Genomic DNA, 14578 nt, shown 5'->3' with positions numbered 1-14578 from the left:
CAAAAAATTGCATGTGATTTGCACATGCCCCAATTAAATTGTAATTTTAGTTCTGTAACTTAGTGGAAATGGGAGTCTTGTAACCTAGGGAGTTGATATTTTTGGTCCTATCCAAATTAATTTACAAGACTAAAATTGCAATACTATTTAATCATGTACAAGTCACATACAATTTTTCGATCAAATTAATTAAAAAATGACTAAAATTACCACAATTATAAAATTACAAAACTAAATTATCAAAAGCAATTCGTATCATATCAAAACAGATCCCACTTTAACATTGGAGACTTAACTAACATGTCAATTCCCACAATTTAATTAATAATAATGGTCCCTAGAAGGCCAATAAAGGGCATCTTTTCCTTTGTAACCAATAATAGAAATATTACATGTACACACAACAACATAACATATATTCAAACCCCAACAAGGTTTAATTTTCTTCCCACTTACAAATTGCAGTATTCTACTCTTACATGTATTTTTCTTTTCTTAGGATGTCTGATTCTTTACCAAAAGAAGAAAGAGATGATGAGACTTCAACTCTTTTCTTGGCATTTAATGTCCTCCCACTTTCTATATATATATTCTCATTCCATGGTTGAAAATGGAAACCTGAAAGACAATATCCTGTTCACTGCTGCTTCTCTTTCTTGAACACTGAATCTAGGGTTTTCAATCTCTCTCTCTCTCTCTCTCAACCTGTTTCTCTTTCATCCTTACCTTAAACAGTGCAGATCTGAAAGAAAAAACCCACAAAATCTTTTGTCTGTTTTTTGCTATTCTTGGAGCCAATCAGCACATCAATCCCCTCCCCACCCCCTTTCTATTTTTGGAAATTAATCCCTATTTCTTGATTTCATTACTGTTTTCTTGGCATCAATACTATTCTTCTGCAGCCCTTCACAAGCACGCACACACACACACATACACATACACACATATATATATATAAATCTACACCCACCACTGTGTGTGTTGTGTATATACATACACATATACATACAGAAGAGATTAGAAATGGTGAGGGGGAAAACTGAGATGAAAAGGATAGAAAATGCCACCAGCAGGCAGGTGACCTTCTCCAAGCGCAGAAGTGGGCTCTTGAAGAAGGCCTTTGAGCTCTCAGTTCTCTGTGATGCTGAAGTTGCACTCATAATCTTCTCCCCCAAAGGCAGACTCTATGAATTCTCAAGCTCAAGGTACTAAATTTGCACTAATTAATATTTTTTTTTCTTTTTTTCTTGTTTTTGATTTATCATAAGATCATAAGCTAAATCTTGTGTTTGTGTGTTGCTAATAATTCTATGTATGTACAGTAATAATTTTGATGCAATTAGCTGACTTTTTGTGAATTGGACTTATGAATTTGTCAGATAATATATAAGTAGAAATACGCGCAGGTTGTCTTTCTGTGGAAAACTGTGTCTGTATTTCTTGTTTTCTAGTCAAATTTCCCTCCCTTTTCTCCCAACTTGGACTTAAGAATTACCTGTAATGAAGTGGGCTTCTCTTGGTTGTTGAAAATTCCATTTGTTTTTGGAGATTTTCATGTATACTTTCTCCAAATCCCAAGGTTTTTTTTGTCCAATGAAGTTATATTAACACTGAATGTTATTGAGGTTATAATTTATAAGTGCATGACCTGCACACTCCTCCAAATTTCTTGGGAGTGGGGAACCCCCTAAAATTAATGAGCATTTTCCCCATATATTTTCTTTAATTATTATTACATCTCTAATTCCCATGATTTCATGTTTAAGATGGCATTATTGCAAGATATATGTGGTAAAAAGTGAACTGTTACAGCAAAAATCTTGTAATAATTATTGTTATTTGGATAACATCAGAGCTATGTCTTGTCAAACATCCATTGACAAAGCAAACTGGATGAGTTTCTGTGTCTCCAGGAGTGTGGAAAGGACAGTTTCATGATGACTTGTAGTAGATTGTACTTTGAATAGCTGTATGTTATCATCAGTGTCCCCACCCACTTTACACTATTTTCATAAGTTCATATGTTCTTGAAGTATGAGAATATCTGTCTGAGATTATAATTAGCTGATATGTTTCAGGGAATTGATCTACGTTGCTTATAGTGCTTCATGTCTTAGGATAAGATTGTTGTCTTGCAGTTAACAGCAATACTAAGATGTTAGAATAATAACTATTTCCCACACTTTGATGATGTTCATTTGCACTACATATATATATATATATATGTTGTAGGCATATTTTAGTTTTACTTTATAAATTATACGTACATGTTATCATATACTTTTGTCGTTCGAAGTTCTAACACTTTCAAGATTATGTATTCGTGTTTGAAAATTTAAGTCCAAAACATACTATATGTATATATATGAATGAACGTGTTGCAAGTTGTATTAACTATGAGGGTGTTCGGCTAAGCTTATAAACTTTTAAAAAACATCTTATAAAATGTTAGAGAGTTTATAAATTCCAATAAAGTGTTTGACAATTTCTTTGTAAAGAGCTTATAAGATCTCAAAATAAGATGTTTTGGATCTTACAAACTCTTTAAAAAAAAAGTTAACTTTCCTAAATTTTTTTTATAAGATCTTATAAGTTATATAAAATTAATATATTATAAGACAACAATATCCCAATTCATATGCTCACACCCACACACCCACAACACTCTCCTCACTCCCTCCCCCTCTCTCTCTCTCTTCACATGCACACACATGCACCTTATCTCTCTCTCTCTCTCTCTCACACACACACACACACTCTTTCTCTCTTTAGGATTTAAATTTTTTTCTTTTACTATTTAATTTTTCTAACATTTAAAACATAAAAAATACTTCATTATTTAAGATTAGTATTGGTATTATATTTACTGAAAAATATAAAAATTCAGGACATTATAAATTATACGACTAGAAATAATCATTGCATTAACAAAAAAAGTATCAATTATATATCTGTATTAATATTCAAGTAGCATGAATGTACACATATTGTTTTTATTTAAAAGTTTAGGTAATAATTCGTTAGTTTTTTATTATAAAAAGATTATTTATTAAATTTTTATTTACAATTAAACTAGTGTGTAATATTTATAAAAGCATTTTTAAAAAAAAAATTAAACAAAAATATGTCAAGAAATAACAACTTATCTGATTCTAATAGTATTATGCTCATTTTAGTTATTTTACCAATAAAAGCCCTTATTATACGAAACACCAACATCTTATAAGATGTTTTCACATCCTAAAAGCTTTAATATCTTCTTTTATCCAAACACTTTAGCAGCTTATTTTCAAAATAAAATCCATCTTATAAGCTTTTAAAACATCTTATAAAATGTAGGAGCTTATAAACGGACACCACATTTGTTTAAATAAACGAAGCTTTATTTAATCACTTTGCAAAAATTATAAAAAATTAGAAAATATTACTTATAGAGTTAATCTTGCAATAATTAGCTGCATCATTGTTCACTTATTTCCATCCAAAATTGTTCCATATAGTCCGACAAATATCATCTTCTGTCTTATTTTCGTCAATTTTTTGCGACTTAATTTTTTGAGGCGGATTTTCTTCCGTTGGAAATTCATCAATAATTCCGTTTGAAATTTAAAAAGGGTCGACAAGGTGTTCGAAAATCCGTCACAAAAACCGTCTCCAAAAGGCTCTTTTTTTGGGAGTGATCCCATGATAAGAGCTAATGTGAGAATTTGCAAATGAAATTTATCAGAACTTTTCCTTTTCAAACAGTTTTTGTTGTGATTCTTAGTCATTGGCACATGTAATTCTTTATCTTTTTGAGACATATATATCCACAATATTATCAAGAGTAGGTAAAGTTGAAAAACATCCGTCTCTAGTCAAGAAACTTATACTTCCTCCTAAAAGTTTATACTTTTTTCAACTAATTAACTAAATCAAGTTTTACTTATTATCCCGTGTATAAAATTATAGAAACAATAAAGATACGCATTTATATCAAGCGTATCATCGTAAGCATTCTATGGTCACATGAAATGTTTTTGCCATAGCTTGCATATAATGATTTCAAGAGTCATTAATAAGCTATTTTCTTATTACGAACTTCATTTCTTTATAGTATAAAAACCTACACAATACTAATATATGTACACGCACACAAATGTAATTAATACACGGCAATCTATATATATGCATGTGATGTGATATAGAAGACACGTAACGAATATCTTCAAATTTAACGCAATAATTGCGTACAAGTTCATAAGTTAGGTGCACTAACTGTAATACTATGAACTTAGATGAGAAAGTTGGTAGAAAACAGCAAGACTTGTTCTTTATTGTACTTATTAGTCATCATGTCAACTGATAGTATTCTTCTCAATTGTGTCAACGTAAATATTTGGCAAAATATGTATACTATGTTGTAATATTCAAAACGAGATTTGAGTTCGTAATTGTTTTGGTTCTGTTATTTGAGTTTTGTTGGTTCTTCTGTAGATTATATAAATATGATCTTTGTGTTATTTTTTGGTAATATTGTAATATGGTACATAGACATATGCTAGCATGAAATATAACCACTCTTGTTATAATTTAGTAGGGAAAATTTGTAATTTTAGTCTTATAATTTAAAGGGTGGTATTTTGGTTCTGTACGAATTAGTTTCGTAATTTAAACTCTATAATTTTGGCAATTTTGGCTCTTTTCCGGCCAATTTGATCGAAAAATTGTATATGACTTGCACATGACCCAATTAAGTTACAATTCTAGTCCTATAAATTAATTCACACAAGACCAAAAATGCTAATTCCCCTAAAGTACAGGACTAAACATGCCAATGACTCGTAAGTTACACGACTAATTAAAATCACTATTTAACTGGGCCATGTGCAAGTTATATGTATTTTTTCAGCCAAAATGATGAAAATTGCTAAAATTTTAAATTTATGGACTAAATTGCAATAATCAATTCATGCAGGACCAAAAATGCCACCCTTCATAAGCTACAGGACTGCATTTTCCCCATTTAGTATGTGTATCTGTCGTACACAAGCATTTGTTTTTGCCTTTTCACTAATTCAGCTTTCCTTCTCCTCATTTTCCCTAACATTGTTAATTTATGCAGTAGAAAACTTATGTAATGTTTTAACATGAAAATATATTTATTTTGAGGATAAAAATTGAGAGTGTTTGAAAATATTGACAGTGTGATCAACAAGACAATAGAACGGTACCTAGCAAATGTGAAGAATCTAGCAATTGGGAGAAAAACTATGGAGGAAAATACGCAGGTACGGACTTTTCTCATCTTACCGTGGATAATTGTCGAATATATACGATCGAACATGCTATCATATATGGTTATCTTGCTTAGAATTTCAAGTTTGCATGTCAATGGAAATTGTTACTACCTGGCTGATCCATTATTGGATACTTACACATATTCTCTTAATTCAGAAAGTATTGATTTATAAAGTTATTCAAGCGAAACAAACACATTCATTACTTTTTTAAATAAATCAAATTGTGAAAAAAGATTAATTAAAAATGATAACCAATGTATTTGAATAAAATGAATATGTACATATGAGGTTTAAAAATATTTAAAATACTATCAATAGCATGGACATTATAGTGTCACAAACTCGGAATGTCCATATAAGCAGTCGTGTGGTGGATTTAAGGGGAAGCCGTTCGTATTCCAAACCTCCTAGTATTTTTCCATTGCTTAAATTTAGGACTTTATAGCAATTTCAGTTCTGTGATTATAGTTGTCTGGTGTTTCAGTCGTTTAAGAAATAAAACTTGCAATATGGTCCATTATTTTTGTAGATTTCATAATTTGAGGACATACTTTGTCAAAAAGTTCTATATTTTTCGGAAATTATCGCATGCAAGTCATGTGCTGACTTAAATTTGAGGACACACGTGACTTGTATCATGGTTTTCCAGGCAATATTTGAATTTCTGGCAAAATATATATTCCTAATGGACCAAATCGCAAATTCCATTTCTTAAAGGAATAAAATACCAAACATCAATAATTAAAGGACCAAAATTGCAAAGAAACCTATCTTAGTGCAAAACTATAATTGTGTTGCTGATCATTAGATGTATTGTCCAACCGCTTGAGCAATGTACAAATATTTTTGTAAACACTTTATATTACAATGTTATACATTTTTCAACAATTTATAAATAAAATTCAACACAATTGATCAACTACAAAGATATGAAATGTTCCAAGTTTGTCATATATCATCAATCTAAGACTAAAAATGTTGATCTTGCAAGCTATTACTATAATAGTTTACTTACATTTGAGTTGAAAACAGATTAATTAAGCTCATGAATTTATGGAAATTCTAAATCTATATAACATTTACTTTTATTTAATGTATTTTTTAAATGATACTTTGAGAAAGCATTGATTATTTCTATGATACGAATCAAATTTTCTTAAAAAAATAGAGAATAATATTGCGAGAACCAGCTTATAATAAATTTTTATATCTAAAAAAACGACAAATTAAAATACGTTTTAATCCAAGAAACTGATCATTCCATCAACTTTTCTTTTTAAAACGATAAACGACTGACCATTACTTTATCTTTTCTCATAACTACTCTAGATATTATGATTTTTTTTATTATTTATCGATATTCAATTGTAAATCTTTTAGCTGTATTTGATTTATATGCAATATAGCTTTTTGTAAACTAATATTCGAATGTTGAGATCTCAAATCTTTTTATTTAGTTCGTCCAATTAAAAATTTATAGTTATCTTTGCTAATTAATATTTTGTCTCTCTAGAATATTTAGAGAAATATTTTTCTACAAGAATTATTAAATTAAAACAAAAAATTGATGAAAATCTCAATGGATTTTAACTGCATTAAGAAAATTTTGGAGATCTAAAATATTTCTTCAAAATGATTTTAATTTTAATAGAATTAAACCAAAAAAAATTTAAAAATATTAAAGTTTAATGATTTAATTCCATAAAAATTATTGCAAATAAGTGAATACAGTCCAAAGAAACTAGTTTTAAAAATGAATATCAATAAATAAAAGAACTCAATAGAAGAAAATCGTGTAATTTTGCCTCAAAACAGAGTGCAGTTGAAGACTCAAGTTGATGAAAAAGGTCTTTTGCATCAAAAATTATTTTCATGGATTTTTAGATATAAAAAAATATTTCAAGACGGTTCTAGTAATTCTTGCTCGGAAGGGATTCGTCCGTGAATTATGATACTTATAATTTTAGAATTGTACTTGTAATTTTGCAAGGTGCAGGAGACATTTATATAAAATACACTAAACCTTAATGAGTGTAAATTTTATTTAGTATAATTTACTGTTATTTTTATCACGTTCGCTCCATCACCTTATACCTTTCTTCCCAACAAAATCATAAATCTACGTACGACCCTAGCTCGAATACGTTCAATTTTTCATAATTAATATTATAAGTTTACGAAAATTAAACTTTTCGTCCTATAGGAGAGGGAATTTAACACTTTTAATCATATGCTTTATAGGATTTTCAAGATGGTCCCAAAAATTGAGAAAAACTTAACATATTTAGTTTCATAAATCCCACGAAGCAGAAGATTAAATTAAATGTGTCGAATTTTTCTCAATTTTGAGACTAAAAATGTAATTTTACTAATATAGGCTATTTTATATTGCAATTTAATTCATCAAAATTGACCTACTCTTTGTACGTAGATAGTTGTAAATAGAGGGTAACTGTATATTCTGACATTTTGGTTTCTAATCCGAGGCAGCATTTGAAAGATGAGACTGCTGAACTGCGTAAGACGATTGAGCTCCTTGAAGATTCTAAAAGGTTATATATATCATCCTTTTTAATTTCTCAAATATGTCTTACAAACTAATAACAATTCATATTTCACTTAACTGAGTTTTCAATCCTGTAATTACATCTTTTTTAATATTTTAATTATGTAATTTATTAGGAACATTCATCTTTTTCATTTCAACAATTTTAGGACAAATTCGGCTGTAATCTTCAAAGTTGGTTGGAAATTGGCAATTGTCTGTCATGTGCTGGTTAAAAATCGAAAAAATATTTTTATTGACTAAAATATGATGACGTGACAAGTGAACCAGGTGAGGCGATGTGACATAAGTTGCTATATCATATATACCTGCTTGCCGCGTCTTAAAAAATTTGGGCAATTAGATGTGTTATCTCGAATTTTAATTGGCACACGCCTTGAAATGCAATTAACCCATTCATATTAAAACTCTAACAAATTATAGAAATAAAGTGTCGAATTATAACTAATTACAGGATTAAAAATACAATTAGCCCATTTCATATTTACATACACTCCTACAAAACATATTGGAAAAGTTTGATTTCTGAAACTAACTAATGCATGTGTATTTCAGAAGGCTCTTGGGAGAAAGTTTGGATTCTTGCTCCGTCGAGGAGTTAGAACAGGTCGAACAACTGTTGGAACGAAGTTTGAACAACATCAGGGCTCGGAAGGTATATACATATATATATATATATATATATAATACACAAACATGTGTGTGTGTGTGTGCTGCAATCAATGTATTGCACATATTAAGCAGCCATATTGTACTAATCTGACTTGAATCTTATTAATTGTTCCCAGAATACATTATTCCATGAGCAGATTGATCAGCTGAAGGAACAGGTAATAATTAATCTTGTACTTGTGAATATCAAGAATTATGAACACAACGTTGTTTGGATCCTGAGTTGCTTTATTATTTGATGATGTAGGAGAAGAAATTGATGCAAGAAAACACAAGATTAAGAAAAAAGGTGAGCATAGTATAAGTTATGAGTTTTATATGATTTCATGGTATTCTCTTGTTTATGAGAAGTTTATGTTGTTTCCTTGTATTTTTCTTTCCAATAAAATAATCACACATGAATACTTATTTAGAACCTTATGTACGGAAAATTGCAGTATTAGTTCTGTATGAATTTATTTTAGTAATTTTATCCTGTAAAAATTTTACATATTGAAGATAAAAATGACCGGAAAAGTGGTGACCATCTTAATTAGGTGCACAACCGTCCTTCCATACTTATAGGATTAAATTACAATTTTCCTCTTTATGGGCTATCACTATACTCATGAGCCAAATATAATTTTTGATCGCATAATAATGTTTTTTTATGCATATTGTGGATATTTTGTGTTACTGGGATTATTGTTAGTGAGTGTCTCTTCTTTGTTTTATCTTGAGATTGATGTGTAGATCCAATATGTGAAGGATCAAAATCACTCCGTTGCTAAATCCGTCTCCAATTTTGTCATAAAATCGGAAATAGTTACTTTTTTGTTTCTAAGTTTGTGTGTCCGGTGCCGTGTTAGAAATTATTGCAAAACTGTGTTATAGAAACGGACACATATTACTACTTAGACAACTAATATCAGTTTGCTGAAAAATACGTTTTCATGAAATATTTGTGGCTTTGCTAATAAGGCCTTGTCAAATGTTACAAAATAAGGAGCGAAGGTGATCTTTGGTTCGAGTCTTTATTATGTGAGTAATATATATATACGTTTCGATTTAGAGCTATATGTATGATGTTTAATTGAAACCTCTTTTATAATTCTAACAAATAATCGTTGTAATTAGTAATATTGTTTATAAAAAAGCAATGAAGTATTTGTTTCATTGATAATTGCTAAATTTGTTGTGTTATTTGGTTTGTTTGTCCAGTTTGAGATGCTACCTCTGCAACTGTCTGTAAATCTTCCAACAGTTCGGCCTCCGGCGCAAGCTATGGAGGTGGAAACGGCATTGTTCATAGGTCCCCCTTCGACAACGACGAATGGTGGTATTTAAATTTTCGAAGAAAATATGTTAATTTTTCCTTCTTTTTGGAAAAATAATTATGTATATGTTCTTGAAAATATTTAATTTACCTTTCTTATTGATATTTCAAGTAGGGTGATGAAAGAAATCAGCGTAACTTGAAGAGTGTGTATAGTGTGGGAGGAGATGTTGCGATGTTTTTTCATAATGATTAATTCCATGAATAAATTTTTCATTATGGAAAATAAATCCAAATATAAATACTATCTCTAACACAACTTATCTATCTTTGTTTTTCTCTCTCTATCTTCATAAAACACATCAAAACAAGTTAAAAATGAAACAAAACATAATGGTGATGTTTTTGCTTTGATGTGAACAGGCTTCACGGGCATGCATTGCTCAGTGCTGTGACCCATTGCACCCTTTCAACGACAACATCAAGCCCTTTCGACTATGACAAGATTGAGAATATTCAAAATATTGATAATAATAATTAATTGTTCTTACTTTAAAAAAAATTATTCATGTTACTAACAAAATATATTATTAACAAAAAAACAAAATCAACGAAACTAATAATAATACAAATTAGTTTACTTATTCTTTTCGAGAATATATCAAAACGTCACGTGGGCCACTTTCATAATTTAATTCAATTATATTTTTTAATTTAAAAAAAATGAAAAAAGCCCATGTGATAAACAATTCACAATTTCACACTGCATACGGATCTGCTGCTCCCCCACGGGCCAAGCAAACAAAAGACATGTCGGAACATTATTTTGTCGTTCATTTAAAATTTTGGCACGCAAAAATTGCCAACAGGAACACATAATGATTGATCTGCAGCTCATTTTAAGCGTCGATACCGAAAGCTCTAAACAAAAAAGAGTAGCAATTAGAAGCAGCTGAAAACTATCTGTCTATTATCTTTCTCGTCATGAGCAACTTGAGAGGTGGTTTACTTCCATTAAAGCTAATGAAATTTCTTCACAGTGGCAGCAGGGGAAAAGCAAACAACAATGTATCCATACTCCCCGTGAGTAATTTAGGCTTGAATTTCCGTTTTTTTAACTTTTTGAGCGAGCATTTTGGTTAATTTTTGTGATTTTAATGCTTTTATAGCTGGAGTTTACCTTTCTCGTTGGAAAAATGCATGTGTCTCTTGCATTACATTCTAAAATTGAGGCATTTGTTCCTATTGGCCCATTTGTGCCAATAGTTTTGTCCCGTTTAATTTTCTAGAGTAGTATTTTGGTCATACATCTTTTTAATTTTCATGATTTGAGTCCTTTTTTCTGTCAGAGTTCACCACCGACAAACAAAAGGACTGAAATTATGAAAATAAAAAAGATACATAACCGAAACGATACCACTGAAAGTTAAAGAAAAGGATAAATGACTACAAGACCAAAAAATGCATTTAATCCTAAATATTAAGTGACTGTTTTTGAAAAAAATAAATTTGAATTTGAGATGAAACAGTCCTCACAAAAAGTGTATTTAGGACTAGATAGATCTATTTATGGAAGGTTTGAAAAGTGCTTAAGGAAGCTGGAGATCCAATTACGTGTCCTACAAAGAAAGAACATTGAGAACAATATTGTAAAGAAATATAAAATCATAAAGATGCTTAGAATAGTAAAAATTGTACTTGAGGCATGAGGGGCTAATATTTATGAACATTCACGAGCTGAGTTTGGATCGATACATACGAGAGACTAAAATAGGCACTGATCTTTTGGCTAATTTTGAAGTTATTTAGAAGCCTAGGAACATTTATGTAATTTCGAGGAATCATTATGTAACCCTCATATCACACCCTTTTTTATTAGTAAAAAAAAATCACGTACTACATTTTAGGGTATATTATATTTCATCATTCGGATTATATTCGATTTTACACTTTTGTGGTTAAATTTTCATATGAGATGATTGTTTAGCACTAAATTTTTCGTTTTTTGGTTGGGATCAGGTAGCAAGATTGTTTGGGCCAGCAACATTTGAGGCATCAAAGCTGAGAGTTGTGTTGTTAGGAATTGATGAAGAAAAAGTGCTTCCAAGAACTTACACTCTCACACACTGTGATTTCACCTCAAACCTCACTCTTTCCATCTCTCAGACAACAAACACTTGTCAGGTAATTTCTTCAGTTTATTTTCTGATTCTGGATTTAGGGGAAAGCAACAGTATTGTTAAGTGGTTGCAGGTACAAGGATGGTACAGCAGATTGCAGAGAGATGAAGTGGTGGGAGAATGGAAGAAAATCAAAGGAAAAATGTGCCTTCATGTGCATTGTCACATTTTCTAGCCGAGAGGCGTTAAAAGGTTTTTTCAACTATTTTAGGGTTAAATGCAATTTATCCATATAAAATTAGAAAAATGTTTCATTTTTCAAATGACAATGATCCTGGTTGCCATCCACAGAAATTACCATATAATCTATGAATGTATTGATTCGGGTTGACATATGTGATCATGACTTGTCTTGTTAAGTCAAACTTCTGCCACTCTAAAATGGGTCTGTCTTATCTCGATTTTGATAGTGGATTTACCTGGATAATAGATTGTTAGACTTGTTGAATTGCCCCCAGTTGAAACTTTTTTAAACTTAAATCAGATAATTTATAATATATTGGGGTTGTAAAGCTGGACTTCACAATCATATCTTATGGAGACCCTAAGGGTGTGATTGGTATGTAAGAATGAGTGGGTATTCCCAAGTCTATTCCTATGTCTTGATTGGTATGCTTTAAGTTTGTGAATGCTTATTCCCATGTGAATTCTTGTTCCCGTAGATAAGGGATTAGTCATTCCCTTCCCCAATCATGGTATTAGCTATTCCCAATATTTAGGGAATGAAGATTTTTTTTTATGTATTAATTTAACACTCAGTTTTAATTGTTATCAAATTTGAGTGTTTTTGGTATCTAATATTAAGAAATAACTATGTATGCATGGTAAACAAAAAAAAGTCATATTATTTTGATATTTAATTATTTTATTAATTCAAAAGAAATTATTGAATTGAGTACTGAAAAAATTATGATAGATGCACTGATTAAATACATTAGTCCATTTGATTGTTCGAATTATTTTTTTATATTAGAAAATTATAATTAATATGTTTAACGAGTCAATAAATTATTTATTACGTAAATAAATAACCTATATATATATATTCAATAATATATGAGATGTTTTATAAATTACTTATAGCCTTCTGTAAGTAATTTTGAAAACACTGTTGTTATATAATTGAATTCAACATACTAAATAAAATAATGAATAAATATTTTTTAAACACAAAAATAATTTTATTTAATTACTAATCATTATTTTTTAATTATCAATTATATTGATGGAATTAACTAAGGAACTAAGGAATGAAAATTCTATTGTCCTGTTGGACATGCCAATAATATGAATACTATTCAAATGCGATTCATTTATCTTCTTTATTCCATTCCTAAATCCATTTCATTTTGACATATTAATCATACCGTTAGTATTTACATGAATCATGTGTGGGAGGGTATATGGATCTACGTGTCGAATAGTCTGCCTTTTATGTGGATTCAACATCGATAGATCTGATAACAAATTGATGGGGTTAGACAGATTAGGGTCAACAAAAAAATAGGAACGCTTATTTGATTTGATTTCGTAATTTTCAACATTTTCGGGGACAAATTAGGTGTTTGCGACCCTTTTTTAACTGTTTAAACCCCCCATCACGTACAATATGCATAGGCCAGTTAACAAAACCCTAAAAATTGATTATTGAAGGTTTTGAAGGCTTTTGTGCATGGAGACAAGACATTGTTCAACAGCTATCCGGAGCTCCGACAGGCTTCGGCTTGGATCCATTTTCACTCCAACATCCCTGAGTTCAACAAGGTGGAGTGCTGGGGCCCACTCTGTCAACCAAAGCCCCCCTCTGGGTCCCACAGCATTGTTAAGCATTGTGCTGCGCCTCAGCCACGCAAGAAGAGGGCTATCCCCAATTGAGCTTGAAAAGGAGTTAAGAATAAATTTAGAAGAATTTATGAGGACTTTAACTTGTTATTTTATTTTCATCATTTCATCTAATTTGTAGTTAAAAATGGGGGCGAAAATAGCATTTTTCTTTTTGTAATTTAGAGTTTGTATATTTATTATCACATTAGTTATAAAATTCTCACTTTTAATTCCACAAATTAAATAAAAGCTCACTAATATTTATCTTTCGATAGTTTTCCGTTAGTTAGTTGAATTCTAAGAGCTGACTTAAGCATCAGAATATTTTTGTTAGGGACCTTCCTAATTAGCTTAATGTGATTTACTCTAACGTGTTGATTTAAAAAGAATCGTGCGTGCAATAAATTATATATATATATATTTTAATTCAAGGGGTTGCTTGACCTTGTTTTTTTTATTTTCCCATTTAGGGGGTCTTTTACCATTTTTTATTTTACCGGATAAATTATAAAATTTATTATTGTGATAAAATAATTTTTTTTAGCTTAACACATTATTACTAGAAAAATTAAAATTATCACGTGATCCTTTTATGATCTCTTTTTTCTTTTTCTTTTTTTGAAGTGAGAGTCCAACTTCCATATCGGACTGGATTCTTGGGCCCGACAGTTACGAGTGAAGGGTGATTTGTCTGAGTCAGGCCTTTGTACTCTGTGTGGTATTGGGCTTTGTGGGGGCATTTCATACCCATTGAGAAAGTGTAGTAGATTTCTTCCTCTCATTCAATTCAATTACAAAT

General features: G+C 30.3%; 2 protein-coding genes across 2 annotated transcripts; both read left to right on the top strand.

Moving 5' to 3' along the window:
* Positions 1-454: 454 nt before the first annotated feature.
* Positions 455-10102, top strand: LOC105164246 (MADS-box protein SOC1). The gene is made up of 7 exons (XM_011082860.3): positions 455-1205; positions 5186-5270; positions 7773-7834; positions 8404-8503; positions 8637-8678; positions 8768-8809; positions 9721-10102. Exons 1-7 carry the CDS (start codon positions 1024-1026, stop codon positions 9844-9846), a joined length of 639 nt encoding a protein of 212 aa, XP_011081162.1. The 5' UTR covers positions 455-1023; the 3' UTR covers positions 9847-10102.
* Positions 10103-10651: 549 nt separating this feature from the next.
* LOC105164247 (protein STAY-GREEN homolog, chloroplastic) lies at positions 10652-13957 on the top strand. The gene is made up of 5 exons (XM_088881431.1): positions 10652-10858; positions 11795-11959; positions 12029-12129; positions 12316-12340; positions 13600-13957. Exons 1-5 carry the CDS (start codon positions 10760-10762, stop codon positions 13828-13830), a joined length of 621 nt encoding a protein of 206 aa, XP_088737557.1. The 5' UTR covers positions 10652-10759; the 3' UTR covers positions 13831-13957.
* Positions 13958-14578: the final 621 nt, after the last annotated feature.

Source organism: Sesamum indicum, linkage group LG6, assembly GCF_026168435.1.
Source record: "Sesamum indicum cultivar Baizhima isolate 11 linkage group LG6, ASM2616843v1, whole genome shotgun sequence".
Classification (NCBI taxonomy): domain Eukaryota; kingdom Viridiplantae; phylum Streptophyta; class Magnoliopsida; order Lamiales; family Pedaliaceae; genus Sesamum; species Sesamum indicum.
This window is presented reverse-complemented; position numbering and strand designations above follow the sequence as displayed.

Bases quoted from the DNA above. Each gene is read 5' to 3' on its own strand.
- LOC105164246 (XM_011082860.3), top strand. From the start codon at position 1,024: ATGGTGAGGGGGAAAACTGAGATGAAAAGGATAGAAAATGCCACCAGC. The intron at 8,679-8,767 runs GTAATAATTAAT...TTGATGATGTAG, and splicing joins TTGATCAGCTGAAGGAACAG to GAGAAGAAATTGATGCAAGA. The intron at 8,810-9,720 runs GTGAGCATAGTA...TTGTTTGTCCAG, and splicing joins ACACAAGATTAAGAAAAAAG to TTTGAGATGCTACCTCTGCA.
- LOC105164247 (XM_088881431.1), top strand. From the start codon at position 10,760: ATGAGCAACTTGAGAGGTGGTTTACTTCCATTAAAGCTAATGAAATTT. The intron at 12,130-12,315 runs GCCGAGAGGCGT...TGTCTTGTTAAG, and splicing joins GTGCATTGTCACATTTTCTA to TCAAACTTCTGCCACTCTAA. The intron at 12,341-13,599 runs GTCTGTCTTATC...CCTAAAAATTGA, and splicing joins CTTCTGCCACTCTAAAATGG to TTATTGAAGGTTTTGAAGGC.